The sequence below is a fragment of the Polistes fuscatus genome, unplaced genomic scaffold, assembly GCF_010416935.1.
Source record: "Polistes fuscatus isolate 324 unplaced genomic scaffold, CU_Pfus_HIC Scaffold4, whole genome shotgun sequence".
Taxonomy (NCBI): domain Eukaryota; kingdom Metazoa; phylum Arthropoda; class Insecta; order Hymenoptera; family Vespidae; genus Polistes; species Polistes fuscatus.
This window is the reverse complement of record NW_025113118.1, coordinates 9,880,378-9,897,973: the sequence shown is the minus strand read 5'-3', so window position 1 is coordinate 9,897,973 and position 17,596 is coordinate 9,880,378. Positions and strand designations below refer to the sequence as shown.

At 31.5% G+C, this 17,596-nt stretch overlaps 6 protein-coding genes across 7 annotated transcripts; 3 read left to right on the top strand and 3 right to left on the bottom strand.

Annotated features, from left to right (window-relative positions):
- Positions 1-427: 427 nt before the first annotated feature.
- Positions 428-2,329, top strand: LOC122520549 (guanine nucleotide-binding protein subunit beta-like protein). The gene is made up of 5 exons (XM_043640630.1): positions 428-654; positions 960-1,168; positions 1,388-1,594; positions 1,774-1,884; positions 1,966-2,329. Exons 1-5 carry the CDS (start codon positions 546-548, stop codon positions 2,281-2,283), a joined length of 954 nt encoding a protein of 317 aa, XP_043496565.1. The 5' UTR covers positions 428-545; the 3' UTR covers positions 2,284-2,329.
- A 26-nt stretch (positions 2,330-2,355) lies between these two features.
- Positions 2,356-3,734, bottom strand: LOC122520550 (NFU1 iron-sulfur cluster scaffold homolog, mitochondrial-like). Its single transcript, XM_043640631.1, has 4 exons — positions 3,550-3,734; positions 2,993-3,420; positions 2,802-2,905; positions 2,356-2,714 (listed from the first exon to the last, which is right to left on the bottom strand). The coding sequence occupies exons 1-4, from the start codon at positions 3,630-3,632 to the stop codon at positions 2,487-2,489; spliced, it is 843 nt and encodes a 280-aa protein (XP_043496566.1). The 5' UTR covers positions 3,633-3,734; the 3' UTR covers positions 2,356-2,486.
- Positions 3,735-3,775: 41 nt separating this feature from the next.
- LOC122520551 (replication protein A 32 kDa subunit-like) lies at positions 3,776-5,103 on the top strand. Its single transcript, XM_043640633.1, has 2 exons — positions 3,776-4,213; positions 4,307-5,103. The coding sequence occupies exons 1-2, from the start codon at positions 3,973-3,975 to the stop codon at positions 4,786-4,788; spliced, it is 723 nt and encodes a 240-aa protein (XP_043496568.1). The 5' UTR covers positions 3,776-3,972; the 3' UTR covers positions 4,789-5,103.
- A 388-nt stretch (positions 5,104-5,491) lies between these two features.
- LOC122520548 (GPN-loop GTPase 1) lies at positions 5,492-7,311 on the top strand. Its single transcript, XM_043640629.1, has 5 exons — positions 5,492-5,761; positions 5,856-6,083; positions 6,167-6,531; positions 6,597-6,826; positions 6,905-7,311. The coding sequence occupies exons 2-5, from the start codon at positions 5,864-5,866 to the stop codon at positions 7,224-7,226; spliced, it is 1,137 nt and encodes a 378-aa protein (XP_043496564.1). The 5' UTR covers positions 5,492-5,761; positions 5,856-5,863; the 3' UTR covers positions 7,227-7,311.
- Positions 7,312-7,601: 290 nt separating this feature from the next.
- Positions 7,602-8,749, bottom strand: LOC122520920 (heat shock transcription factor, Y-linked-like). The gene is made up of 3 exons (XM_043641241.1): positions 8,082-8,749; positions 7,895-8,000; positions 7,602-7,807 (listed from the first exon to the last, which is right to left on the bottom strand). Exons 1-3 carry the CDS (start codon positions 8,589-8,591, stop codon positions 7,602-7,604), a joined length of 822 nt encoding a protein of 273 aa, XP_043497176.1. The 5' UTR covers positions 8,592-8,749.
- A 675-nt stretch (positions 8,750-9,424) lies between these two features.
- Positions 9,425-15,972, bottom strand: LOC122520547 (tyrosine-protein kinase transmembrane receptor Ror-like). Of its 2 annotated transcripts, none has more exons than XM_043640627.1 (9): positions 14,978-15,972; positions 11,435-11,659; positions 11,228-11,316; positions 10,980-11,141; positions 10,738-10,900; positions 10,359-10,639; positions 10,113-10,286; positions 9,865-10,023; positions 9,425-9,781 (listed from the first exon to the last, which is right to left on the bottom strand). In XM_043640627.1, exons 1-9 carry the CDS (start codon positions 15,048-15,050, stop codon positions 9,479-9,481), a joined length of 1,629 nt encoding a protein of 542 aa, XP_043496562.1. In that variant the 5' UTR covers positions 15,051-15,972; the 3' UTR covers positions 9,425-9,478. The 2 variants fall into 2 exon arrangements, with proteins under 2 accessions (XP_043496562.1, XP_043496563.1); XM_043640628.1 differs by having other exon boundaries at positions 10,980-11,120.
- Between the last annotated feature and the right edge of the window lie 1,624 nt (positions 15,973-17,596).

The window sequence follows — 17,596 nt, the reverse complement described above, 5'->3', positions numbered from 1 at the left end:
CATGCGAGCGTTGTCAATGCCTTCTAACTGAACTTTGATGCACTATGCATAAGGCACATTATCGCAAATACAAAAATTATCTAAAATTTAGCCTTTATTATGATTTCATATCTTGTATTATGTAATATTTCATATTACGTTTATATCTTTTCTTTCATTATATTTTACTCCTATTATTTAACACACATTTGAATTACATAGTTACACATTTAAAATTCGCGCCATTACGACATGTTTTTTTTCTTTTAATATTTATCGATTAAAAACAAAATCGAAATTTGATAATTATTTTATCACATTTAATGTTTTTTATTTGTAAAATAAATGTTCAAATGTTAATAAACTAATTGTTGTATTTTATATTATTATCTATATATCATCAAAATACTATAATAAATAGTTCTGCTCTCTATGTATTCATGTATAATGCTTGAATGCATGTTGCCTGTTTCCGACTATCCTTTCATCCTCGACTTTCAAGAAGAGTGGATGGTCGAAGTAATCCAAATACATCTTTGATTTAAAGAAATTTAATCGCATTCAAGATGACTGAAACTCTGCAGTTAAGGGGAACTCTTCGGGGTCATAATGGCTCGGTTACGCAAATTGCAACAAATCCGAAATATCCGGATATGATTTTATCCTCCTCACGTGGTAAGTCATCTGTTAGATTGGTGTTACTTTTTCGTATATACTTTTGATTGTAGTAATTTATATTGATCTTCATTCGTGGAGTGACGTATTTAAAAATTGCAATTAATAATCTAATTTCTAAGAGAACATAATTTTGTTTATGTAAAATATCTAAAATTAGTGCAGTTTGTCATACATTGTCTTTCCATTTGGCGGTTTGTCTATATCGTAGCGAGTAATGGCCGCTCAAACAACCCACGCCTGCATGCAATGTGGACTCTACGTGTTAAAATAATAGTGCATTAACATTTTAATTACATTTATAGATAAAACATTAATTGTATGGAAGTTAACGCGTGATGACGCTAATTACGGTATTCCTCAAAAGCGTCTGTATGGACATTCACATTTCATCAGCGATGTTGTTCTATCTTCCGATGGAAATTATGCACTATCCGGTTCCTGGGACAAAACTTTGCGCCTTTGGGACTTAGCTGCAGGCAGGACCACTCGGAGATTCGAAGATCATACCAAGGTGGGGCTCTTATTCTGAGAGTGGGGTATACTGGCGGTACCTCAAATTGGAAATTAACTGAAGCTTTTTTTTATATATTTTATTTTATATAATAAATAGAAGAGGTGGGCTAAACCTACAATACTGTAAGTATTGGCCCGTTTATAATATCGTTCCATAAGGGTTAACAAATGTTTAAAGTATGATTATTTGAGCGAAAAATCAACATTTGTTTGTTAGGATGTCCTGAGTGTCGCCTTCTCTGTAGACAATCGACAAATTGTTTCGGGTTCACGAGACAAGACTATCAAGTTGTGGAATACATTGGCAGAGTGTAAATATACCATTCAAGATGAAGGACATACGGATTGGGTCAGCTGCGTACGCTTCTCTCCAAATCATTCCAATCCTATTATTGTATCTGCGGGCTGGGATTGCGTTGTTAAGGTATGCTAATTGAAAATTATGAAAAATGTAATGTTATATCAACTTTATTTTAAATGATGAACATTTTAACACCATGATATCTATGAATGGTAAGCGGATATGGGACTGAATATTTATGTTTACACTTATATATTAAAAATTATAAATATTCTTGTTTTATGGAATGATTAATCTTACAGGTATGGAACCTGACAAACTGCAGACTAAAGATCAACCATAATGGACATTCTGGATATCTCAATACAGTTACTGTTTCTCCAGATGGTTCATTATGTGCATCTGGTGGAAAGGTACGTAATGAATTAATTTGAAACAAAATATTTATTTTATTAATACGATGAACTCTTATTAAACATAATGTTTGTTTTTAGGATTGCAAAGCTATGTTGTGGGATTTGAATGATGGCAAACACCTTCATACTCTTGATCATAATGACATCATTACTGCACTTTGCTTTAGCCCTAATCGCTACTGGCTCTGTGCCGCATTTGGACCATGGATCAAGATTTGGGATCTTGAAACTAAAGAAATGGTTGAGGAATTAAAACCTGAAGTTGTATCTGCAACCAGTAAAGCAGAGCCACCTCAATGTTTGTCTCTCGCTTGGTCCACCGATGGACAAACATTGTTTGCAGGTTATTCCGACAATACTATTCGCGTATGGCAAGTTTCTGTATCTAGCCGCTAATACTTTGTAAAAAAAGTAGAAAAATAAAAAAAAATGTAAACGTCAATATATTTTTCTTATTTTAAATATTTATTTTATTTGTTTTCTTTTTTTAAATAATGTACATAGTATTTTTGCTATAATTGATCTGCGATATGATTTATATTATGCACAATATCATATGTATTTTGTCAACTATATAAAATGTAAAGCGTCTGAAAAAATTATTTGTTATTGCCATTATTTGACGACTTTTGTAATTTTTCTTCTAATTTTTCAAATTCCTTTTTCGCTATTTTATCAGTTTCGTCTTCAACTTGTATGACACCTAATACTTCTGGTATATAAAATTGCATCATATTTTGAACTCCATTTCTCAATGTTACGACAGAACTTGGGCAACTAGTGCAAGAACCTTGCATTTTAAGTTTTACAATGCCTTCTTCAAAACCCTATAACAAAGTCAATTTTAATATCTGGAAAATTTGCAAAAGTATATTTAAAAGTAATGCTATTTGGATATTATAAATTATGTTTACCATAAAAACAATATCACCTCCATCTTCTTGTACTGTAGGACGTATTCGTGTATCTAAAAGTTCTTTTATCATCTGAACAATTTCATCATCATCTTCATTAATTTCTATAAAATTAAAATAATGTTATTACAATAGAGTTGTTTTTATTGTAAAAATTATTCTTTGTAAGCTTAGAAATTTTGTCTATATACGTGTGTCTGCTGGAGGTTGTGATTCATTTAATATTGGTAATCCACTTGCAAAAAAATCCATGATCGTTGCAAATATTTCTGGTTTTAAAATACCCCATTCCATATCTTCATCCGCTTTAGTTATTGTAATAAAGTCAGGACCAAAAAATACAGATTTAATTCCTTCGATACGAAATAACATTTTTGCAAGAGGTGAGCAATAAGCATTAGTAGCATTTGGAAAATCTTTAGTACCACCTCCTTCTAACACTTTAACGCCAGGAAGAAATTTTAAACTATTTGGATTAGGAGTATCCTGGGTTTGAATAAACATGTTACGCTTTTGTAACTGTGATAAATTATATTTGTTTTTATTGCAAAGAACATGTTGCCTTGATTTTAAATTTTGTAAATCTGTATGTAAATTCACAACGTTTTTATTTAAGATCCTGTAAAATGTTAAGTATACGCATAAAATATGTCAAATTAATAATTTTGTATTTATATAGATGAAATTGTTCTACTAATGTTATTTCTTATATTTCTACATTCTGACTTAAATATTTGATGTAACTTACTTTAAATTTGATTGACTAGATAGTAATGATCTATAAGCTAAATAACGACTGGACTGTAATGATTTGGTTAATATTTTATCCATTATTAAATAAGTACCACACTTTTGTAATTATTGTACGCAGTTGTCATGATTTTGAGGTTTACTGCTACTGTACAATACGTTACTCCAGTTCTAGTTAGATTTTAGTGAATAAAAATAGTAATTCATAAGGTAGCCACGATGGAGCAGTCATCGAATTTAAACAAAATCGTAACTGCCTCATTTGTTGTTTCATTTGTTTTCATACTTACAAGAATATTCAGCCAGGAAGAAAGAGGAGTTAATTTTATATTGTAAATGTTATAATTTTATAGACGAATTGATAAAATTTACAGATATTTTTATAGAAATAGTGCATAATAGTAATACAATAATCACAAAGATGAATACAAGTATGGATAACAGCAAGGGTGGATTTCTAAACGATACACAATCGGTTTCTGGCGAAAAGAATTTAAAAAGAGTACAAAATGTTATTCCTGTAATGATAGGACAAATATTACGTTCTTCTGGCGACTTTGAAATTTGGGGCATTCCAGCACGTATGGTTACAATTCTTGGCGTATTACGCAGTGTTAATGAATCTACAACTAAGATCACATATGAAATAGAAGATGAAACAGGTGAATATAATACAAAGTAAAATAAATAAAAACTAAATATAATAATAGTTATAAAAGGTATAAAACAAATGTATGTATATCTCAACATTACAGGTGCAATCACAGCTGTTCGATGGTTAGAAGCAAATAAAACAATGCCAGAGCCATCGTTGGAAATAAATAGTTACGTTAGAGTAGTTGGTCTTTTGCGCGAACAAAATGGAACTAAGCAAATTTTTGTATTGCGTATATCACCTCTTGAAGAACTCAACGAGTTAACCAATCACTTGTTGGAAGTCACTTATGTAACATTAAAGGCGGAACAACTATTTAAAGAAAAAAATACAGATAATGTTCCTCTTAACTTAGATGATGATATGAAAACTGCTAACGATTGCTCTGGTATGAGTCCAGAACAAGCTACAATATTTAATATAATACAAGCTGATACTAGCGATTCTGGAATTGAAAGGAGTGTAGTCAGAGCTCGTACACCAGCACATATTTTACGTGATGTTGATAATATCATTCATTTTCTTATATCCGAAGGTCATATTTATACCACCTGTACGGATGACCACTTTAAAGCAACTTAATTTGTGAATTTAATAATAATTATTTTAATACTCTGATAATTAGATATAAAAAATGTTAAATATGTAAGTTTCTAAATTAGTATTACAAGATTATATTTTTTTTGTTTTTAGTAATAAGAATAGTAATGCATCTTAACAGAAAGAAACTAAAATTACATACAGATTATGCGCTTGAACCCTACAAGGGAAGCGATAAACATAAATACATATGTAGATTACATTTCTTTGCTGATAATTTACTTTAAAATATTTCTTTTCTATTCTTTTTTTATGATATTTCATTACATTCTTCACAAATTAAACTGAAGAAAATAATCGTTTTGTTGTTTTGTCATTCGTTATTTTTGTTAAATTTACTCTCATATCAGATAAATAACAATAATGAAATTATGTACAATTATACTTTTTGATAAGTAATAAAAAATTTAAGATGGTATAAATTTCAATTTTATACTGAGTTCTTAACTTTATAAATACAGTATTGGATAAGATGAAAATAAAATATATATAATGGAAAGAGTAAATGATTTATTGTGAAAATGTGATATAATGTTTATATTTTGTCTTTTATAACTGAAAATATTTGAATAAGATATCTTTGGCGCTCTTGTTTTGCGCACCTCGACGCACATCCTAGGGATTAAGTCCCTAGAAATGTCATGAGTCGATTATCGCAAATAGTGATATTGATAGGTAGTTTCTAACAATCGCTGTTCGATCTAGAGACGAAAATACCAGCAGTATACAAATCACGATTTTTTATTCTGTGCATCGTAATTCGAATTACAAATCAAATGTTATAACACGATAATTGTTTTAGCAAATTTATATGTACTTTCATACATATAAAACGTGAAATTTATGATAATTTATAAAAAATTTATCGATATAAACGACTGTATTACAAGTTTATAAGTTAAGCATTACAGAAAGTTTATACTAATTTTGAGGTTAGACAAGATATTCCTTAATTGTAAGTATATATTTTATTTGTAATCAATGATTATAGATTATTTATTTTTATACATATATAAATATGTATGTTTTATAAAAATATTTATGTGTAGATATAAAAATGTCTCAATCAACAGAAAATATAAAGCTTGAATCAAGCAAAGCGCAAGGTGAAGGTTCGCAAAGAAAAAAGCCAACCTGTATTATAGTTCTTGGAATGGCTGGTTCTGGGAAAACTAGATTTGTGCAAAGAGTTGTTTCTACTTTGTATAGTATTAAAAAACCTTATGTTATCAATTTAGATCCAGCTTGTAAAGAAGTTCCTTATCCTGTTAATATAGGTGATTTTTATATAAATATTTTGTTATGTATATATAATATACAACAGTTTCAATTAATGAATTACGACATGGATAAATTTCAGATATAAGGGATACCGTTAATTACAAAGAAGTTATGAAACAATATGGCTTAGGTCCCAATGGTGGTATAGTTACAACGTTAAATTTATATACTACAAAATTTGATCAAGTCATGGAGTTTGTCGATAAAGCGGGTAAAGAACATGATTATGTGATTTTTGATACCCCAGGACAAATAGAAGTATTTACTTGGTCTGCAAGTGGTAGAATTATAACAGAAGCATTGGCATCTCAATTTCCAACTATTATTGTATATGTGTTAGATACAGTACGTAGTGTTAATCCTGTTACATTTATGTCAAATATGCTCTATGCGTGTTCCATATTATACAAAACAAAATTACCATTTATCGTTGCTATGAACAAGGTAAGAAGAAATGATATTATCAGTGAGTTCAATTAGAATTATCATTGTAATTAATTTATTTATAGATTGATATTGTCAACCACAGTTACGCTGTAGATTGGATGCAGGATTTTGAAGCTTTTCATGAAGCTCTTGATTCTGAAACTAGTTATATCAGTAATTTAACAAGAAGTATGGCTCTTACTCTTGATGAATTTTATTCTCATTTACACCATTGCGGAGTTTCTGCTGTTACTGGGGCTGGTATTACCGAATTTTTGGAACGTGTCGAAGATGCAGTCAAAGAATATGAAAAGTAAATATATATTTTAATTTAAAGAAAGAATAAACAATGCAAAAAAAAATTACTAATATATTTTTTATATAATTTAAGCGAGTACAAACCAAATTGGGAGAAATTGAAGCAACTGCGAGAAGTTGAGAGGAGTAAAATTGAAAAAGAAGCTCTAGAAAATGCTAAAAAAAGTGATGAAGTGGAAACCACATCATTTGTAACAACCGTAAAGAGTGGTAGAGAAATTTCAGATATATATCTAAAACATGCTGGCAATGAATCGAGCGAGGATGAGGAGGGCACAGAAAATACTTACGATGATGATGTCACAGAAAAGAAAGAGGTCGAATCTTTCAAAACATTTTTAGAAAGGCATAAACAAGAACAAATTAGTAAAAAAGTTACGATTCAACAAGAATAATTTAGTACTAGTGAAAATACGTAGTTTATATTCTATGTACAAATGTTATTTTATATTTTAAAGTAATTAAAAAACATTATTCATATTCTGCATACAAATGTTATTTTATATTTTAAAGCACTAATGTACATACATAGTTTATATTTTACGTACAAAACAAAAATAATTCTTTTACTTTTTAAGCTTTTACAGTATTCCTTTTAATAAAACATTGTTTCAATTAGTCACTGTAAGGTAATATTTTAACATAGATATATATATATATAATATAATGTAAAGCACTCTATATATAATGACAATATCATTTTTTTAGAACATTGAATGAACTCATTCGCATAGGAAAAAAAAAGAATAAGATTTAATACTTAATCAAGTTTACTTAGTATTGTTTAAAGGCATGTAAAAAGCAAAATTTTGTGTATTAGGAATGAACCAAGGTTGCGGAACGTTGTTGTTAATCGAGCTGCAGTTTCTTTTTGAGTAAAAGTCCATTCCATTTTTTATTAGGTATTCTTGAGAACGATCACTTTGTGGAATGGAAAAAGGTTTCTCTGCAAAGAATGGAGAATACTCTGGCAATTCTGAAATAGAAATAATTTTGTTTATAATATAAAAGGTATGGAAATAATTTAATACGATAATATTAATAGTATACAAATAAATAGAACCTTGTTCCGAAGATACAGAAGAGAAGGATTCGTTTCTAGTCGATTCGTTTAAAGACTTTTCCCGACGTTCGCGACTTAATTGTTCCAAAGTTCTGGTCAAGGCGAGCTATGTCGATTAAAAATAAAAGAATAAAGATTTTTGAGCCGATAGAACGATTAACCACGTAATAAAAAAGAAATACATTACCTGGCACATACGTAAATGCGAAACAGGAGTTGTTAAATCTTTGCATCTTAGGGGTCCGAAATTTTGGAAATATTTGTTCTTTCCAATAGATTTTCGGCAAACTCGTGATAGAAGTTCAACACGACCGGCTTGAAAGTTTTCGTGCATGAACTCGTGAACGTTTGGATTATAGCAACTGCATAAAGGATCGCGATTATGTGATGTCACCTTACGAAAACCATACAAATTCAATTGTCTGATAAAGCTCGTGATGTTTCTCGTCTTGAAAATGGACGTCTCTCCGTCAAGGTATTCCTCTTGAAATTGTTTGTAATCCAATAGAATTGATGTACCATCGGTGTTCCATTGAATTGCACCACTTTTACAAGCGTTAACGATCTTCCAAAGTTTTTGAGGAAATCTCATAGAAAGTATACGATCGTCGTACATGATTGATGATGGCAGCCCGCTGATATGAATTGGAACGCTCTTTCTTCGAACGAAAACGATTCTGAGTATGGTTCGAGGCATTTCTCGAGTGCAATTACTTCGTAAAACAAATGACTGTCGTATCACGGCAACAATAATTTTCAGCAGACTCCAGAACGCCGAATCGTCGAAATCGTGGACTAATAATTGTAAGAAATCGTGAAGGATGTCATTTTTTAATAATCGAACGAATTCTCGTCGTTTCGTTATAATTAATATTTTATTTTGCCTTCCTTATTATTTCTCTTCTTTCTATACATCTCTTAAACGTAAGAATTAGTGAATACGATACATGAACAAAAAAAAACAGATATTATATTCTTAACTTATTATATTATTATTATTATTATAATTATTATTATTATTATTATTATTATTATTATTAATTATTATTATTATTAATATTATTATTATTATTTTTATTTTTATTATTTTACAAGAAAAATCAAGTATACAAATTGGAGCAAATTATTCTTAACTGTGCTCTCATGCAGTCGATCGACTTCGCGTCAAGGATTCAATAAATTATCTCGAAGTATGATACATTAGTTGTACATGGGTAACAACGTTCCTTTCGATTAACTTATCCTAATAATAGGAATAATACTATTGCGTGGACATTGAAGGATCGATGGTCCGTCCGAACCTTCGTAAATTCCCTGATACCATTTCACGTGCATTTCATTCGTTTCAATTATTACTCACAGCACGTAGGATCGTTTTTAATTTCGATCATCGTATATATATATATATGTTAAGTATTCGAATCGCATTGCGAAAGAACAAAAAAGAACTAAAAAAAAAAATGAAAAACAAAACAGATAAAATAAAACATCAAGAAAACAAAACAAAAATCTACGAAACATTGACGATCGTTAAAGAAAAAAATCATTTCTTCTTTTTTAATTATATAAAATTATTTTGTTAATTTAATCGGTCAAAGCCGGCAGAGTTTGTAAATATTCTCGAGGAGTAAATGGCGAAGGCAACAAGTAACCGTCAGAATCTAGAACATCAGGAGTACGAATGGTGACAGGTCCTTGTGGTGGTCTCGGTAATGTTCCCTGTTGATTTAATTTCCCTTGGACTTTCTCCAATCTCTCCAATATGTCGGAGAATTTAATACGATCTTTCGGTTCTGTCTTCCAACACTCGCACATTATTTGGCAAATGAATTGTGGGCATTCGTCAGGAGGGATTAACATAATTCCATGTAGTACCAGCTTCATCACCTACGTACAAAATCTTGGTAATGAGGTAACACGTTTTTTTGACTTAAGTAACAAATATAAAAAGACAAATCTTTTAATCTTACTTCTTCGTTACTGTGTCCGTAATATGGTTGCTTGCCAAGGGAGTAAATCTCCCATAAGACTACACCGAAACTCCAAATGTCACTTTCTAATGTAAATCTACCATACAACAAACTTTCAGGTGCCATCCATCGAATTGGTAATAATCTCGAACCACCGATCTACATTTGTATATTCATGTCAGATACGTTTTCAATTGTTATGATAGATTTTATTTAATATTATTTACGATAAGTGTGTTTGTACATACTTTATAATAATCGCAGGTATAGACGTCCCTTGATAAACCAAAGTCTGCGATCTTGACAACGAGCCCGGATCCAACAAGACAATTACGACAGGCTAAATCACGATGAACGAATCTCTGTGAAGATAAATATGTCATACCGGCAGCTATCTGAATGGCTATCCAGTGTAAGGAACCCTGATTAATTTAAATATCGTTAGAAATAAACTAAAAATTTCAATATTTTCTTATAATAATAATAATAAAAACCTTTGTTAAAGGTTCTAATCCAGGATTAGGTGAATGCAGTTGTCTCGAGTTAGATCTCAAAACTTCAGCGAGATCACCATACGACATATATTCAAATACCATCCATGGACTGTTACCAGCGTCACGAAGTACCACACCTTTCAAACTTAAAATATTTTGATGTTTAAAGGTTGACATAATATCTGCCTCTCTCATAAAATCTTCCTCAGCTTCTCTTGAGACGGTATTTTTTAAAACTTTTATCGCGACGATCTCGGTTACATCTTCATTTCTTAATTCTCCTACAAAGAAAAAAAGGTAATTTAATTTTATCTGTTAGAACATGTTAAATGAATATTAAATATATCAAAGAAATATATAAATATATTACAAAATTTACCTTTATAAACTTTACCAAAGCAGCCTTCGCCGATATCATGGAAAAATACAAGATTTTCACGTTGCAAAATGAATACTTCCGGCGAGTTACAACTATAATATTGAGGATTAGGCGTGTATTTGTTTGGTAACAATAATCCCTTTTTCAGGTTCATCGGAGATGACTGGAAAATACAGAAAATTGTGAGAAGATTTGCTGGAAATCATTTTTGATTTGAATATTTTCAATATCGTCTTACTTACGTCCAATGAATTTCTCTGCGACTTAACACCATAACTTCGTCTCCTCACGCAATAGACTATACTCAAGAGGATAACTATAACCGCGACGAATGCTATCGCAATTCCAACTATTTCAGGTACTTTATGCCTCGAACGTTCAACCTGCATGATAACATTATAATACTATCCATTATGCGTACGTTAAGAAGTTTAATTATTTATTTAAAATTTAAATATGTCGAAGAGAGAATTGATCGAATAATGAATACCTGTTCTGCTTCTGGTAGAGCAGTTGTACTGTTTGTGCCATTACCACTTGGTGGTATTATATTGTGTATGGGTCGTGGAGTCAAAGGGACTAAGAGAATGAAGAAAAACAAGAAATAAATATGAAGAAATATTGTTGGACACAACGTTAGGTCTTAAAAACATCAACGAAGAAAGAAAAACAAAAAAGAAATAAAGTTAACCCTTACCGGTTAAACGTTTAGGACATTTGAGGTCTGACGTAGGTGGGGAAGTATCATGTGGACAAACACATTGGGAAGTGTTATCACTGAAACTACGACAGGCAGCCTCCTTTCCGCAAATAGTAGGTTGATCTTTGCATCCACTAATTACGGTAGCACCGATGGTTGCTGGAAACTCAGTTATCGTTTCATATTGCTGACTGGTCGAGGATGGTACTAGCAGCGGTGGTTCTAGAACAGTTACTTTATTCTTAGAAAATACGAGAGAACGTTTTGATTTTCCGCGTTCGTCTGTCTCGATTGGATCATCATGTTAAGTATTATTACATCTTGCTGAATAATAATTTTCTCATATGAAATTGTAACTCGATATATAATCGAATATGGTAGGGTCAATCGAGGTTGAACAACCAATGTTCCGATGATGTAAAGATCTTATACTAAAGACTCGAGGGAAAATAATTGGCCAGAGTATTAACTCGAGAATCCAGACAAGTACAGTTGAAAGGGAATCGAGTCGTCGTCGGGCCGTTGTAGTCGGTTAATTCGCGAAGATGTAAAGGAAGAAACGGTAAAAGGGCATCGAAGGAAGGAAAAAGGGCTGCATATTTGGATTGGGCCTGAGAAGATAGATACAGTGAAGGCATTCATTTGGTGCTTCGAGCTTGTAACGGGTCAAAGCGTTATCTCTGCGGTCAGCGCTCCCCGACAACGAGTCTCGCTATGAGTACCTATTATCGTCCCGTATTCCTTTACTTACTTTAAAGCATCTCCGTAGTACGTACGTAAGGGGTTTCAAACTATTTTTTCTGAAAAATCACTAAACCCTTCCCAAAAATACCCTCCACAATTTTCTCAGGATTAGATAAGTTTAGTTCTTCTTCTCGTGGAATTGTCGGCGATATGATGGGGAGAGATAAACAAGGAGAAAAAAAAGAGAGAGAGAGAGAGAGAGAGAGAAAACAAAAAAAATAAATAATCGCCAAGGTCAAAAGGTTATACTCGTTGTTTTTTTATTCAGATATATCTACCTTCGATAAATCTCAAACGTCTTACAAATTTTCTTAAATCTTTGTTTCTTCTTTTTCTTTCTTTTTTATACTAGGTTTTACATATTACTAGATTTCGTCTATTTTATATATATCATGGTGTATGTTTAATAATTTAATAAAAAAAAAAAGAAAAGAAAAGAAAAAAGAAGGATAGAGCTAGTAAATAAATGCGTTCTCTGTGTAACAGATACGCGATAAAAATCCATCATTTCGCTTGGTGGAATGCAGAAGAATTAGACGAGAATATTTTATCACGTTCTCTAATCTCAACGTATGAAGGTCACGTAAACGTTTACTGATATATACGAAACATTGTAATCGACTTAATTAAAAGTACGAAGTCTTTACCGAGTCAATCAAATCTCGTCATTCGTTGGAGCAACAACATCGTCTTGGTGAAAGGCAACAAGAGGTGGGGAAAGGAGAGGGAGAGAAAAAAAATGTCATGGGATTTTTCTCGAACGTTAAGAAGGCTACTTTATTACCTACGTTATTGGATGACCTATGATCTTTTTCATCGTTTACTCGTAAAGTGCTACAAGTGTCATCGTACAATCGAGTGACCTACGATAGCGTTTGTCAACATCCGCGTATTTTTTCCCCGGGAATTGTCCTTTCAACGATTTTTATAGAAATTATCCAAGGTTTTTCAAAGTATTTACACATATACACACACACATATATATAAATTTATTCGTAATGTAGATGCACACATCTAATATCGATTACAGTAGAAGACATTCTTTTTAACGACGATTTGTTTAACGTTTTCTTTTTTAATTTTTTAATTTTTTTCTTCGACAAAAAAGAAAAGCAACAGTACATCGTGGATAAATTTCATGGGGGAAATAATAGAAAGCGTTTACCTCCACCCTCGTGTTATTGTAAAGACGGTCATTTATAGAGGATTTAGCAACTTTGAAGGACATTCGAATCAACCACCACGTGTACGAGAAGTTTATTTACGAAAGCAAGCTTTAGGTCAGAGAAAGAGAAGCCACAATAGAGGCATTATATACGTTTCCCCAATGTACGTCTTTTTCTCTCTCTCTCTCTCTTTCTCTCAGTCTTTCTTTCTTTCTCTTTCTGCCGAAAGCGTGCGAGATTTGCAAGCTAACTGACCGGCAAAAGGGCGGAAGATGTCCGATGATTAACCAGAGTAATGAAGACCGAGACTGTGCCCGTGTACTCGACAAAAACTTTCCTAGTAATAAAGTCCAATAAGAAGAGTTCGATGTTATCCTTATAATGGACCATTTATTGTAAATTCGTAGTTTTTTTTTTACATATATATTTATTTTTTCTGTTCATGTGTAGTTCGTTTAGAATTTAATTAATTACAATTTTAAAAGATAGATATGACGACGAAGACGAAGGATTATTTTTAATACGCACCATTTATTACAATTTTGTACACAGTAATGCGAATATTTGATTTAAAATTTAAACTAATGTAAATTATAAGATAAAGGGATGAAAATGGAAGGATTTATTTTGTTCGGCGTCATTTATTGTAAATCCATGCTCGTACATATTGCTTGTACGGATTTAGTTTAGGATTTAAAACTAATCGAAATTTAGAAAGACAAATACGAGGATGATGGATTATTTGATTTCTTTTTTTTTTTTTTTTTTTTTACAGCTAACGAAGGGACGACAATAAAGACGTCGTTGAATATTTAACAATGGAACACGGAACATAACAATAAGCCATCCTTCGTTATATTATACTTCGTGTCTCTCATTTAACTAATCGTATTAAAGTCCATTATATATGTATGTGTGCGGGTTTGTACGCGTGTGTGTATATATTCGAATTATATTTGATTGGTATATGCACAAACAAGCATTCCTATTTTTCTACATTTTCTCTAACGATTATATTTTTCTTGTTATATTTCTAACGATTAATCTTATTACTACATATTTGATGTCAATTTTGTCACGTTTTAACGTTTTTCCCCATATTAGAACATTAAGAGAAAGAGAGAGAGAGAGAGAGAGAGAGAGATTCGTGTATGTTGTTGCAACGCATATGGTTATCGTCACGGGTCAGTCTTATCGGTAGGTCGAATATATCGATATTGAAGATAATTTGGAAAGACATAAGAAAAATGTAGATTTTTTCTATCGATTCCCTTTTTTCCAACGACTTTTTCTATCATTCATAGTATTTTCCTGTGTTTAATAGAAAATATTTAAAGAAAATGTTATTTGTTATAGAAACGTAGACCTCGTCCTTATTTAATTATCGTCGTGATCGAGTCTTCGCAATATTTCAATAAACAGGGTATTCAGTAGCTACTTGAGATACGATCGCACTTTCATCAATGGAACACATTTATAAGACGGACCACCAACGTACGATCAAAATATCGTGACGCGTTCGAAAAGAGACTCATTCGTGCGTTGAATTAATTAATCATAATATATTAACTAACTATAACAAATTGAGTTGGAATTCATTTATTTAGATTAATTCATCATTTCTTCTTACCTGTTTGCGACGAATTAATGGAAGGTGAGAGTCCTCTCCTCTTTGGAAACCTACGTCGATCCATAACGAACATCAATGACGAAAGAAAAATTTCTTTTTTTCTCTTTCCTCGGAAGATAGTTATAATCCGAAAGAAGAACCGAGTCGGAAGTAACAATAATAATAATAAAAAAAAAAAAATAGTAAAAGAAATCCTTTCTATGTTTCTTATTTTTCTTTATTTATTTTTATTTTTATTTATATTTTTATTTTTCTGCTCTCGTTCGTTGCACTTTGCACTTCACCCGGCTTTGCAATTAACATCGACGCGTTAACATCGTCATTGTTTTAGTAAAATTTCGCGCATTGTAGTGAGCCTTCTTTAAGAATGTACCGCCTTCTTATCCAACACTATTCTTCATAAGTTCGTTAGAACTACTATCGCTTCTTTTTATATCCATGAGCTCGATCGGGATTTGTCATAATTCACTTAAACATTATTTCACTCTGATATAATATTTTTAAATCCCGATGAAAAATAATTAACACGAAATCGTGTCACACTATTTCTATACGATTAGAATAAAATTATCATCGTTAAGAGAAAAAAATGAGAACGGAATGAAATACAAATGATATCGAAGTAATTTGTGATGCGTAAACATTTAAGTGAAATCTGGTTAAACTGGCGAACGGAAGTCCGAGGATGTTCGTGAACAAGAAGGATAAAAGAACATACGAAGAACCGGCTGGGTGGTGGACGATTAAGCCGGAAGAAGAGGAATAAGAAGAAGATCAAGATGATGAAGAAGAAGGGTGGAGAGGGAGAAAGAAAATGAGAGAGTGGGTGAGTGAGGGAGGGTGCGTGAACGCGTACCAAAGGGGACGGTGAATCCTCTCTTGAACGAATGCTTATTCGAAACTAAAGACCGACTAAAGACTGACTTCGAGAACTCCCTCGCATTGCTCGTTCGTATGCGCGCACACACATACACACATAACATACACAAATGAAATATCTTTGAACTCACACGGATTTTATTCTTCTATGTATTTTATTCTCCTCTATGTATATATATATTTTCTTCGTGTTACGCACAACACAACAAAAACAAGAAATATATATATATATATAAAGAAAAATATATATATATATATATCTATACTTACTTACGTACTTTCAAAGGATTTACAAGAGAGACAAACGCAATTCATCATCTTTTCTGTACGTCCTACGCTATCGTAATGCGGCGAGAAATGTTTCTCGGATAACGTTTCTCAGTAATATTCGAATATAGTTTTTCTTTACTATTGGACATTGTTGCGATTGATTCTCATATACGCGTGTCTCATCGAAAATCTACGTAATTTAATAATCATCGTGTGATATATATATTTTTCTGCTGTGTTTTAAATGCATGGGCACATATCGATACTGATTAACGATCGGCTACGAGATACTATTTTTGGATTTTTTTTTTTCTTTTTTTGTTATTTTCACGTACCTATAAACATATTTATTTTTATTCGTAGATTATTACTTAATGTTTATGAAGAAATACAACGAGTTAACGTTGATACGAGAGAGAGTAGTTAACAGCTAGGTTGTTCCTTATCGCCGCTCGTTTCTAATGTTTGCGATGAATTTTAGGTCGTAACATTTTCTAATATCATATCAACGCGCAGAAAATCCGACGAAGAAATCTTGTTTAAATAAATAAATCATTTGCGTCGTGTGTGTGTGTGTGTGTGTATGCATGCCGGTAATTATGGATGATGGAATAATTTTAAGAAAGTTGTTTTTTTTTATTTTTAATTGATTTTATGATTTATATTTGTAATATAAAATAATTTCTATAGATAATTTTGACAATTTTTCTTTAACTCAATTAACTGTCATAATTATTTATAAGAGAGAGCATATATGTATAAATTTTATAATTTTATAATATCGTATTCATTCGAGATATTATTTTGATCGTACTCTGTCTGTAATGATGCATTAGATAAAAAAGAAATAGAGATAATTTAGATGACTTTCTCGGAATGTTAAATATTTATATAGCTATTAATTTAGGAAGAAATTAGTTATCTGTTTTTATTTCTAAATACAAAGTTTAATTGCTCTCCACTGGCCGTAGATATTTTTTCAAAGTTTAAAATTATACCGAACTCCCATACTTCTTCGAAATTCTTTTACGATTCGTTTCATATTTTTCCATTCCCCCCCCCACCGACTTTGTATTATTCCAATTTCTTTATTTTCTATTTTTAACGTCAAACTTTTCCGAAAATCATTTATTGTTGAAAAAACTATAAACATTTTGTCTTAATATTTACCAATGATAATTAAATATTATTTCATATCTTTTTCATGACTGTTTCGATATTTTATTACTATAGTGATGAATGAGTCGACTCCTTGACACGCTTCAAAACTCTTCTGGAGAACAAGTCGACTTTTCAGCTACCGATCGCGATAAACAAGGCCGTTTACGATCATGAGGATGCGTTTCTTAATTCAAGACGCGTGGCTACTTTACGATGTAAAAAAATCTTTTACGAGTATACACAAATTAGTACAAATTCCACTTCTGAATGATTAATAGAAAATACATATATATAATATCAATATAATAA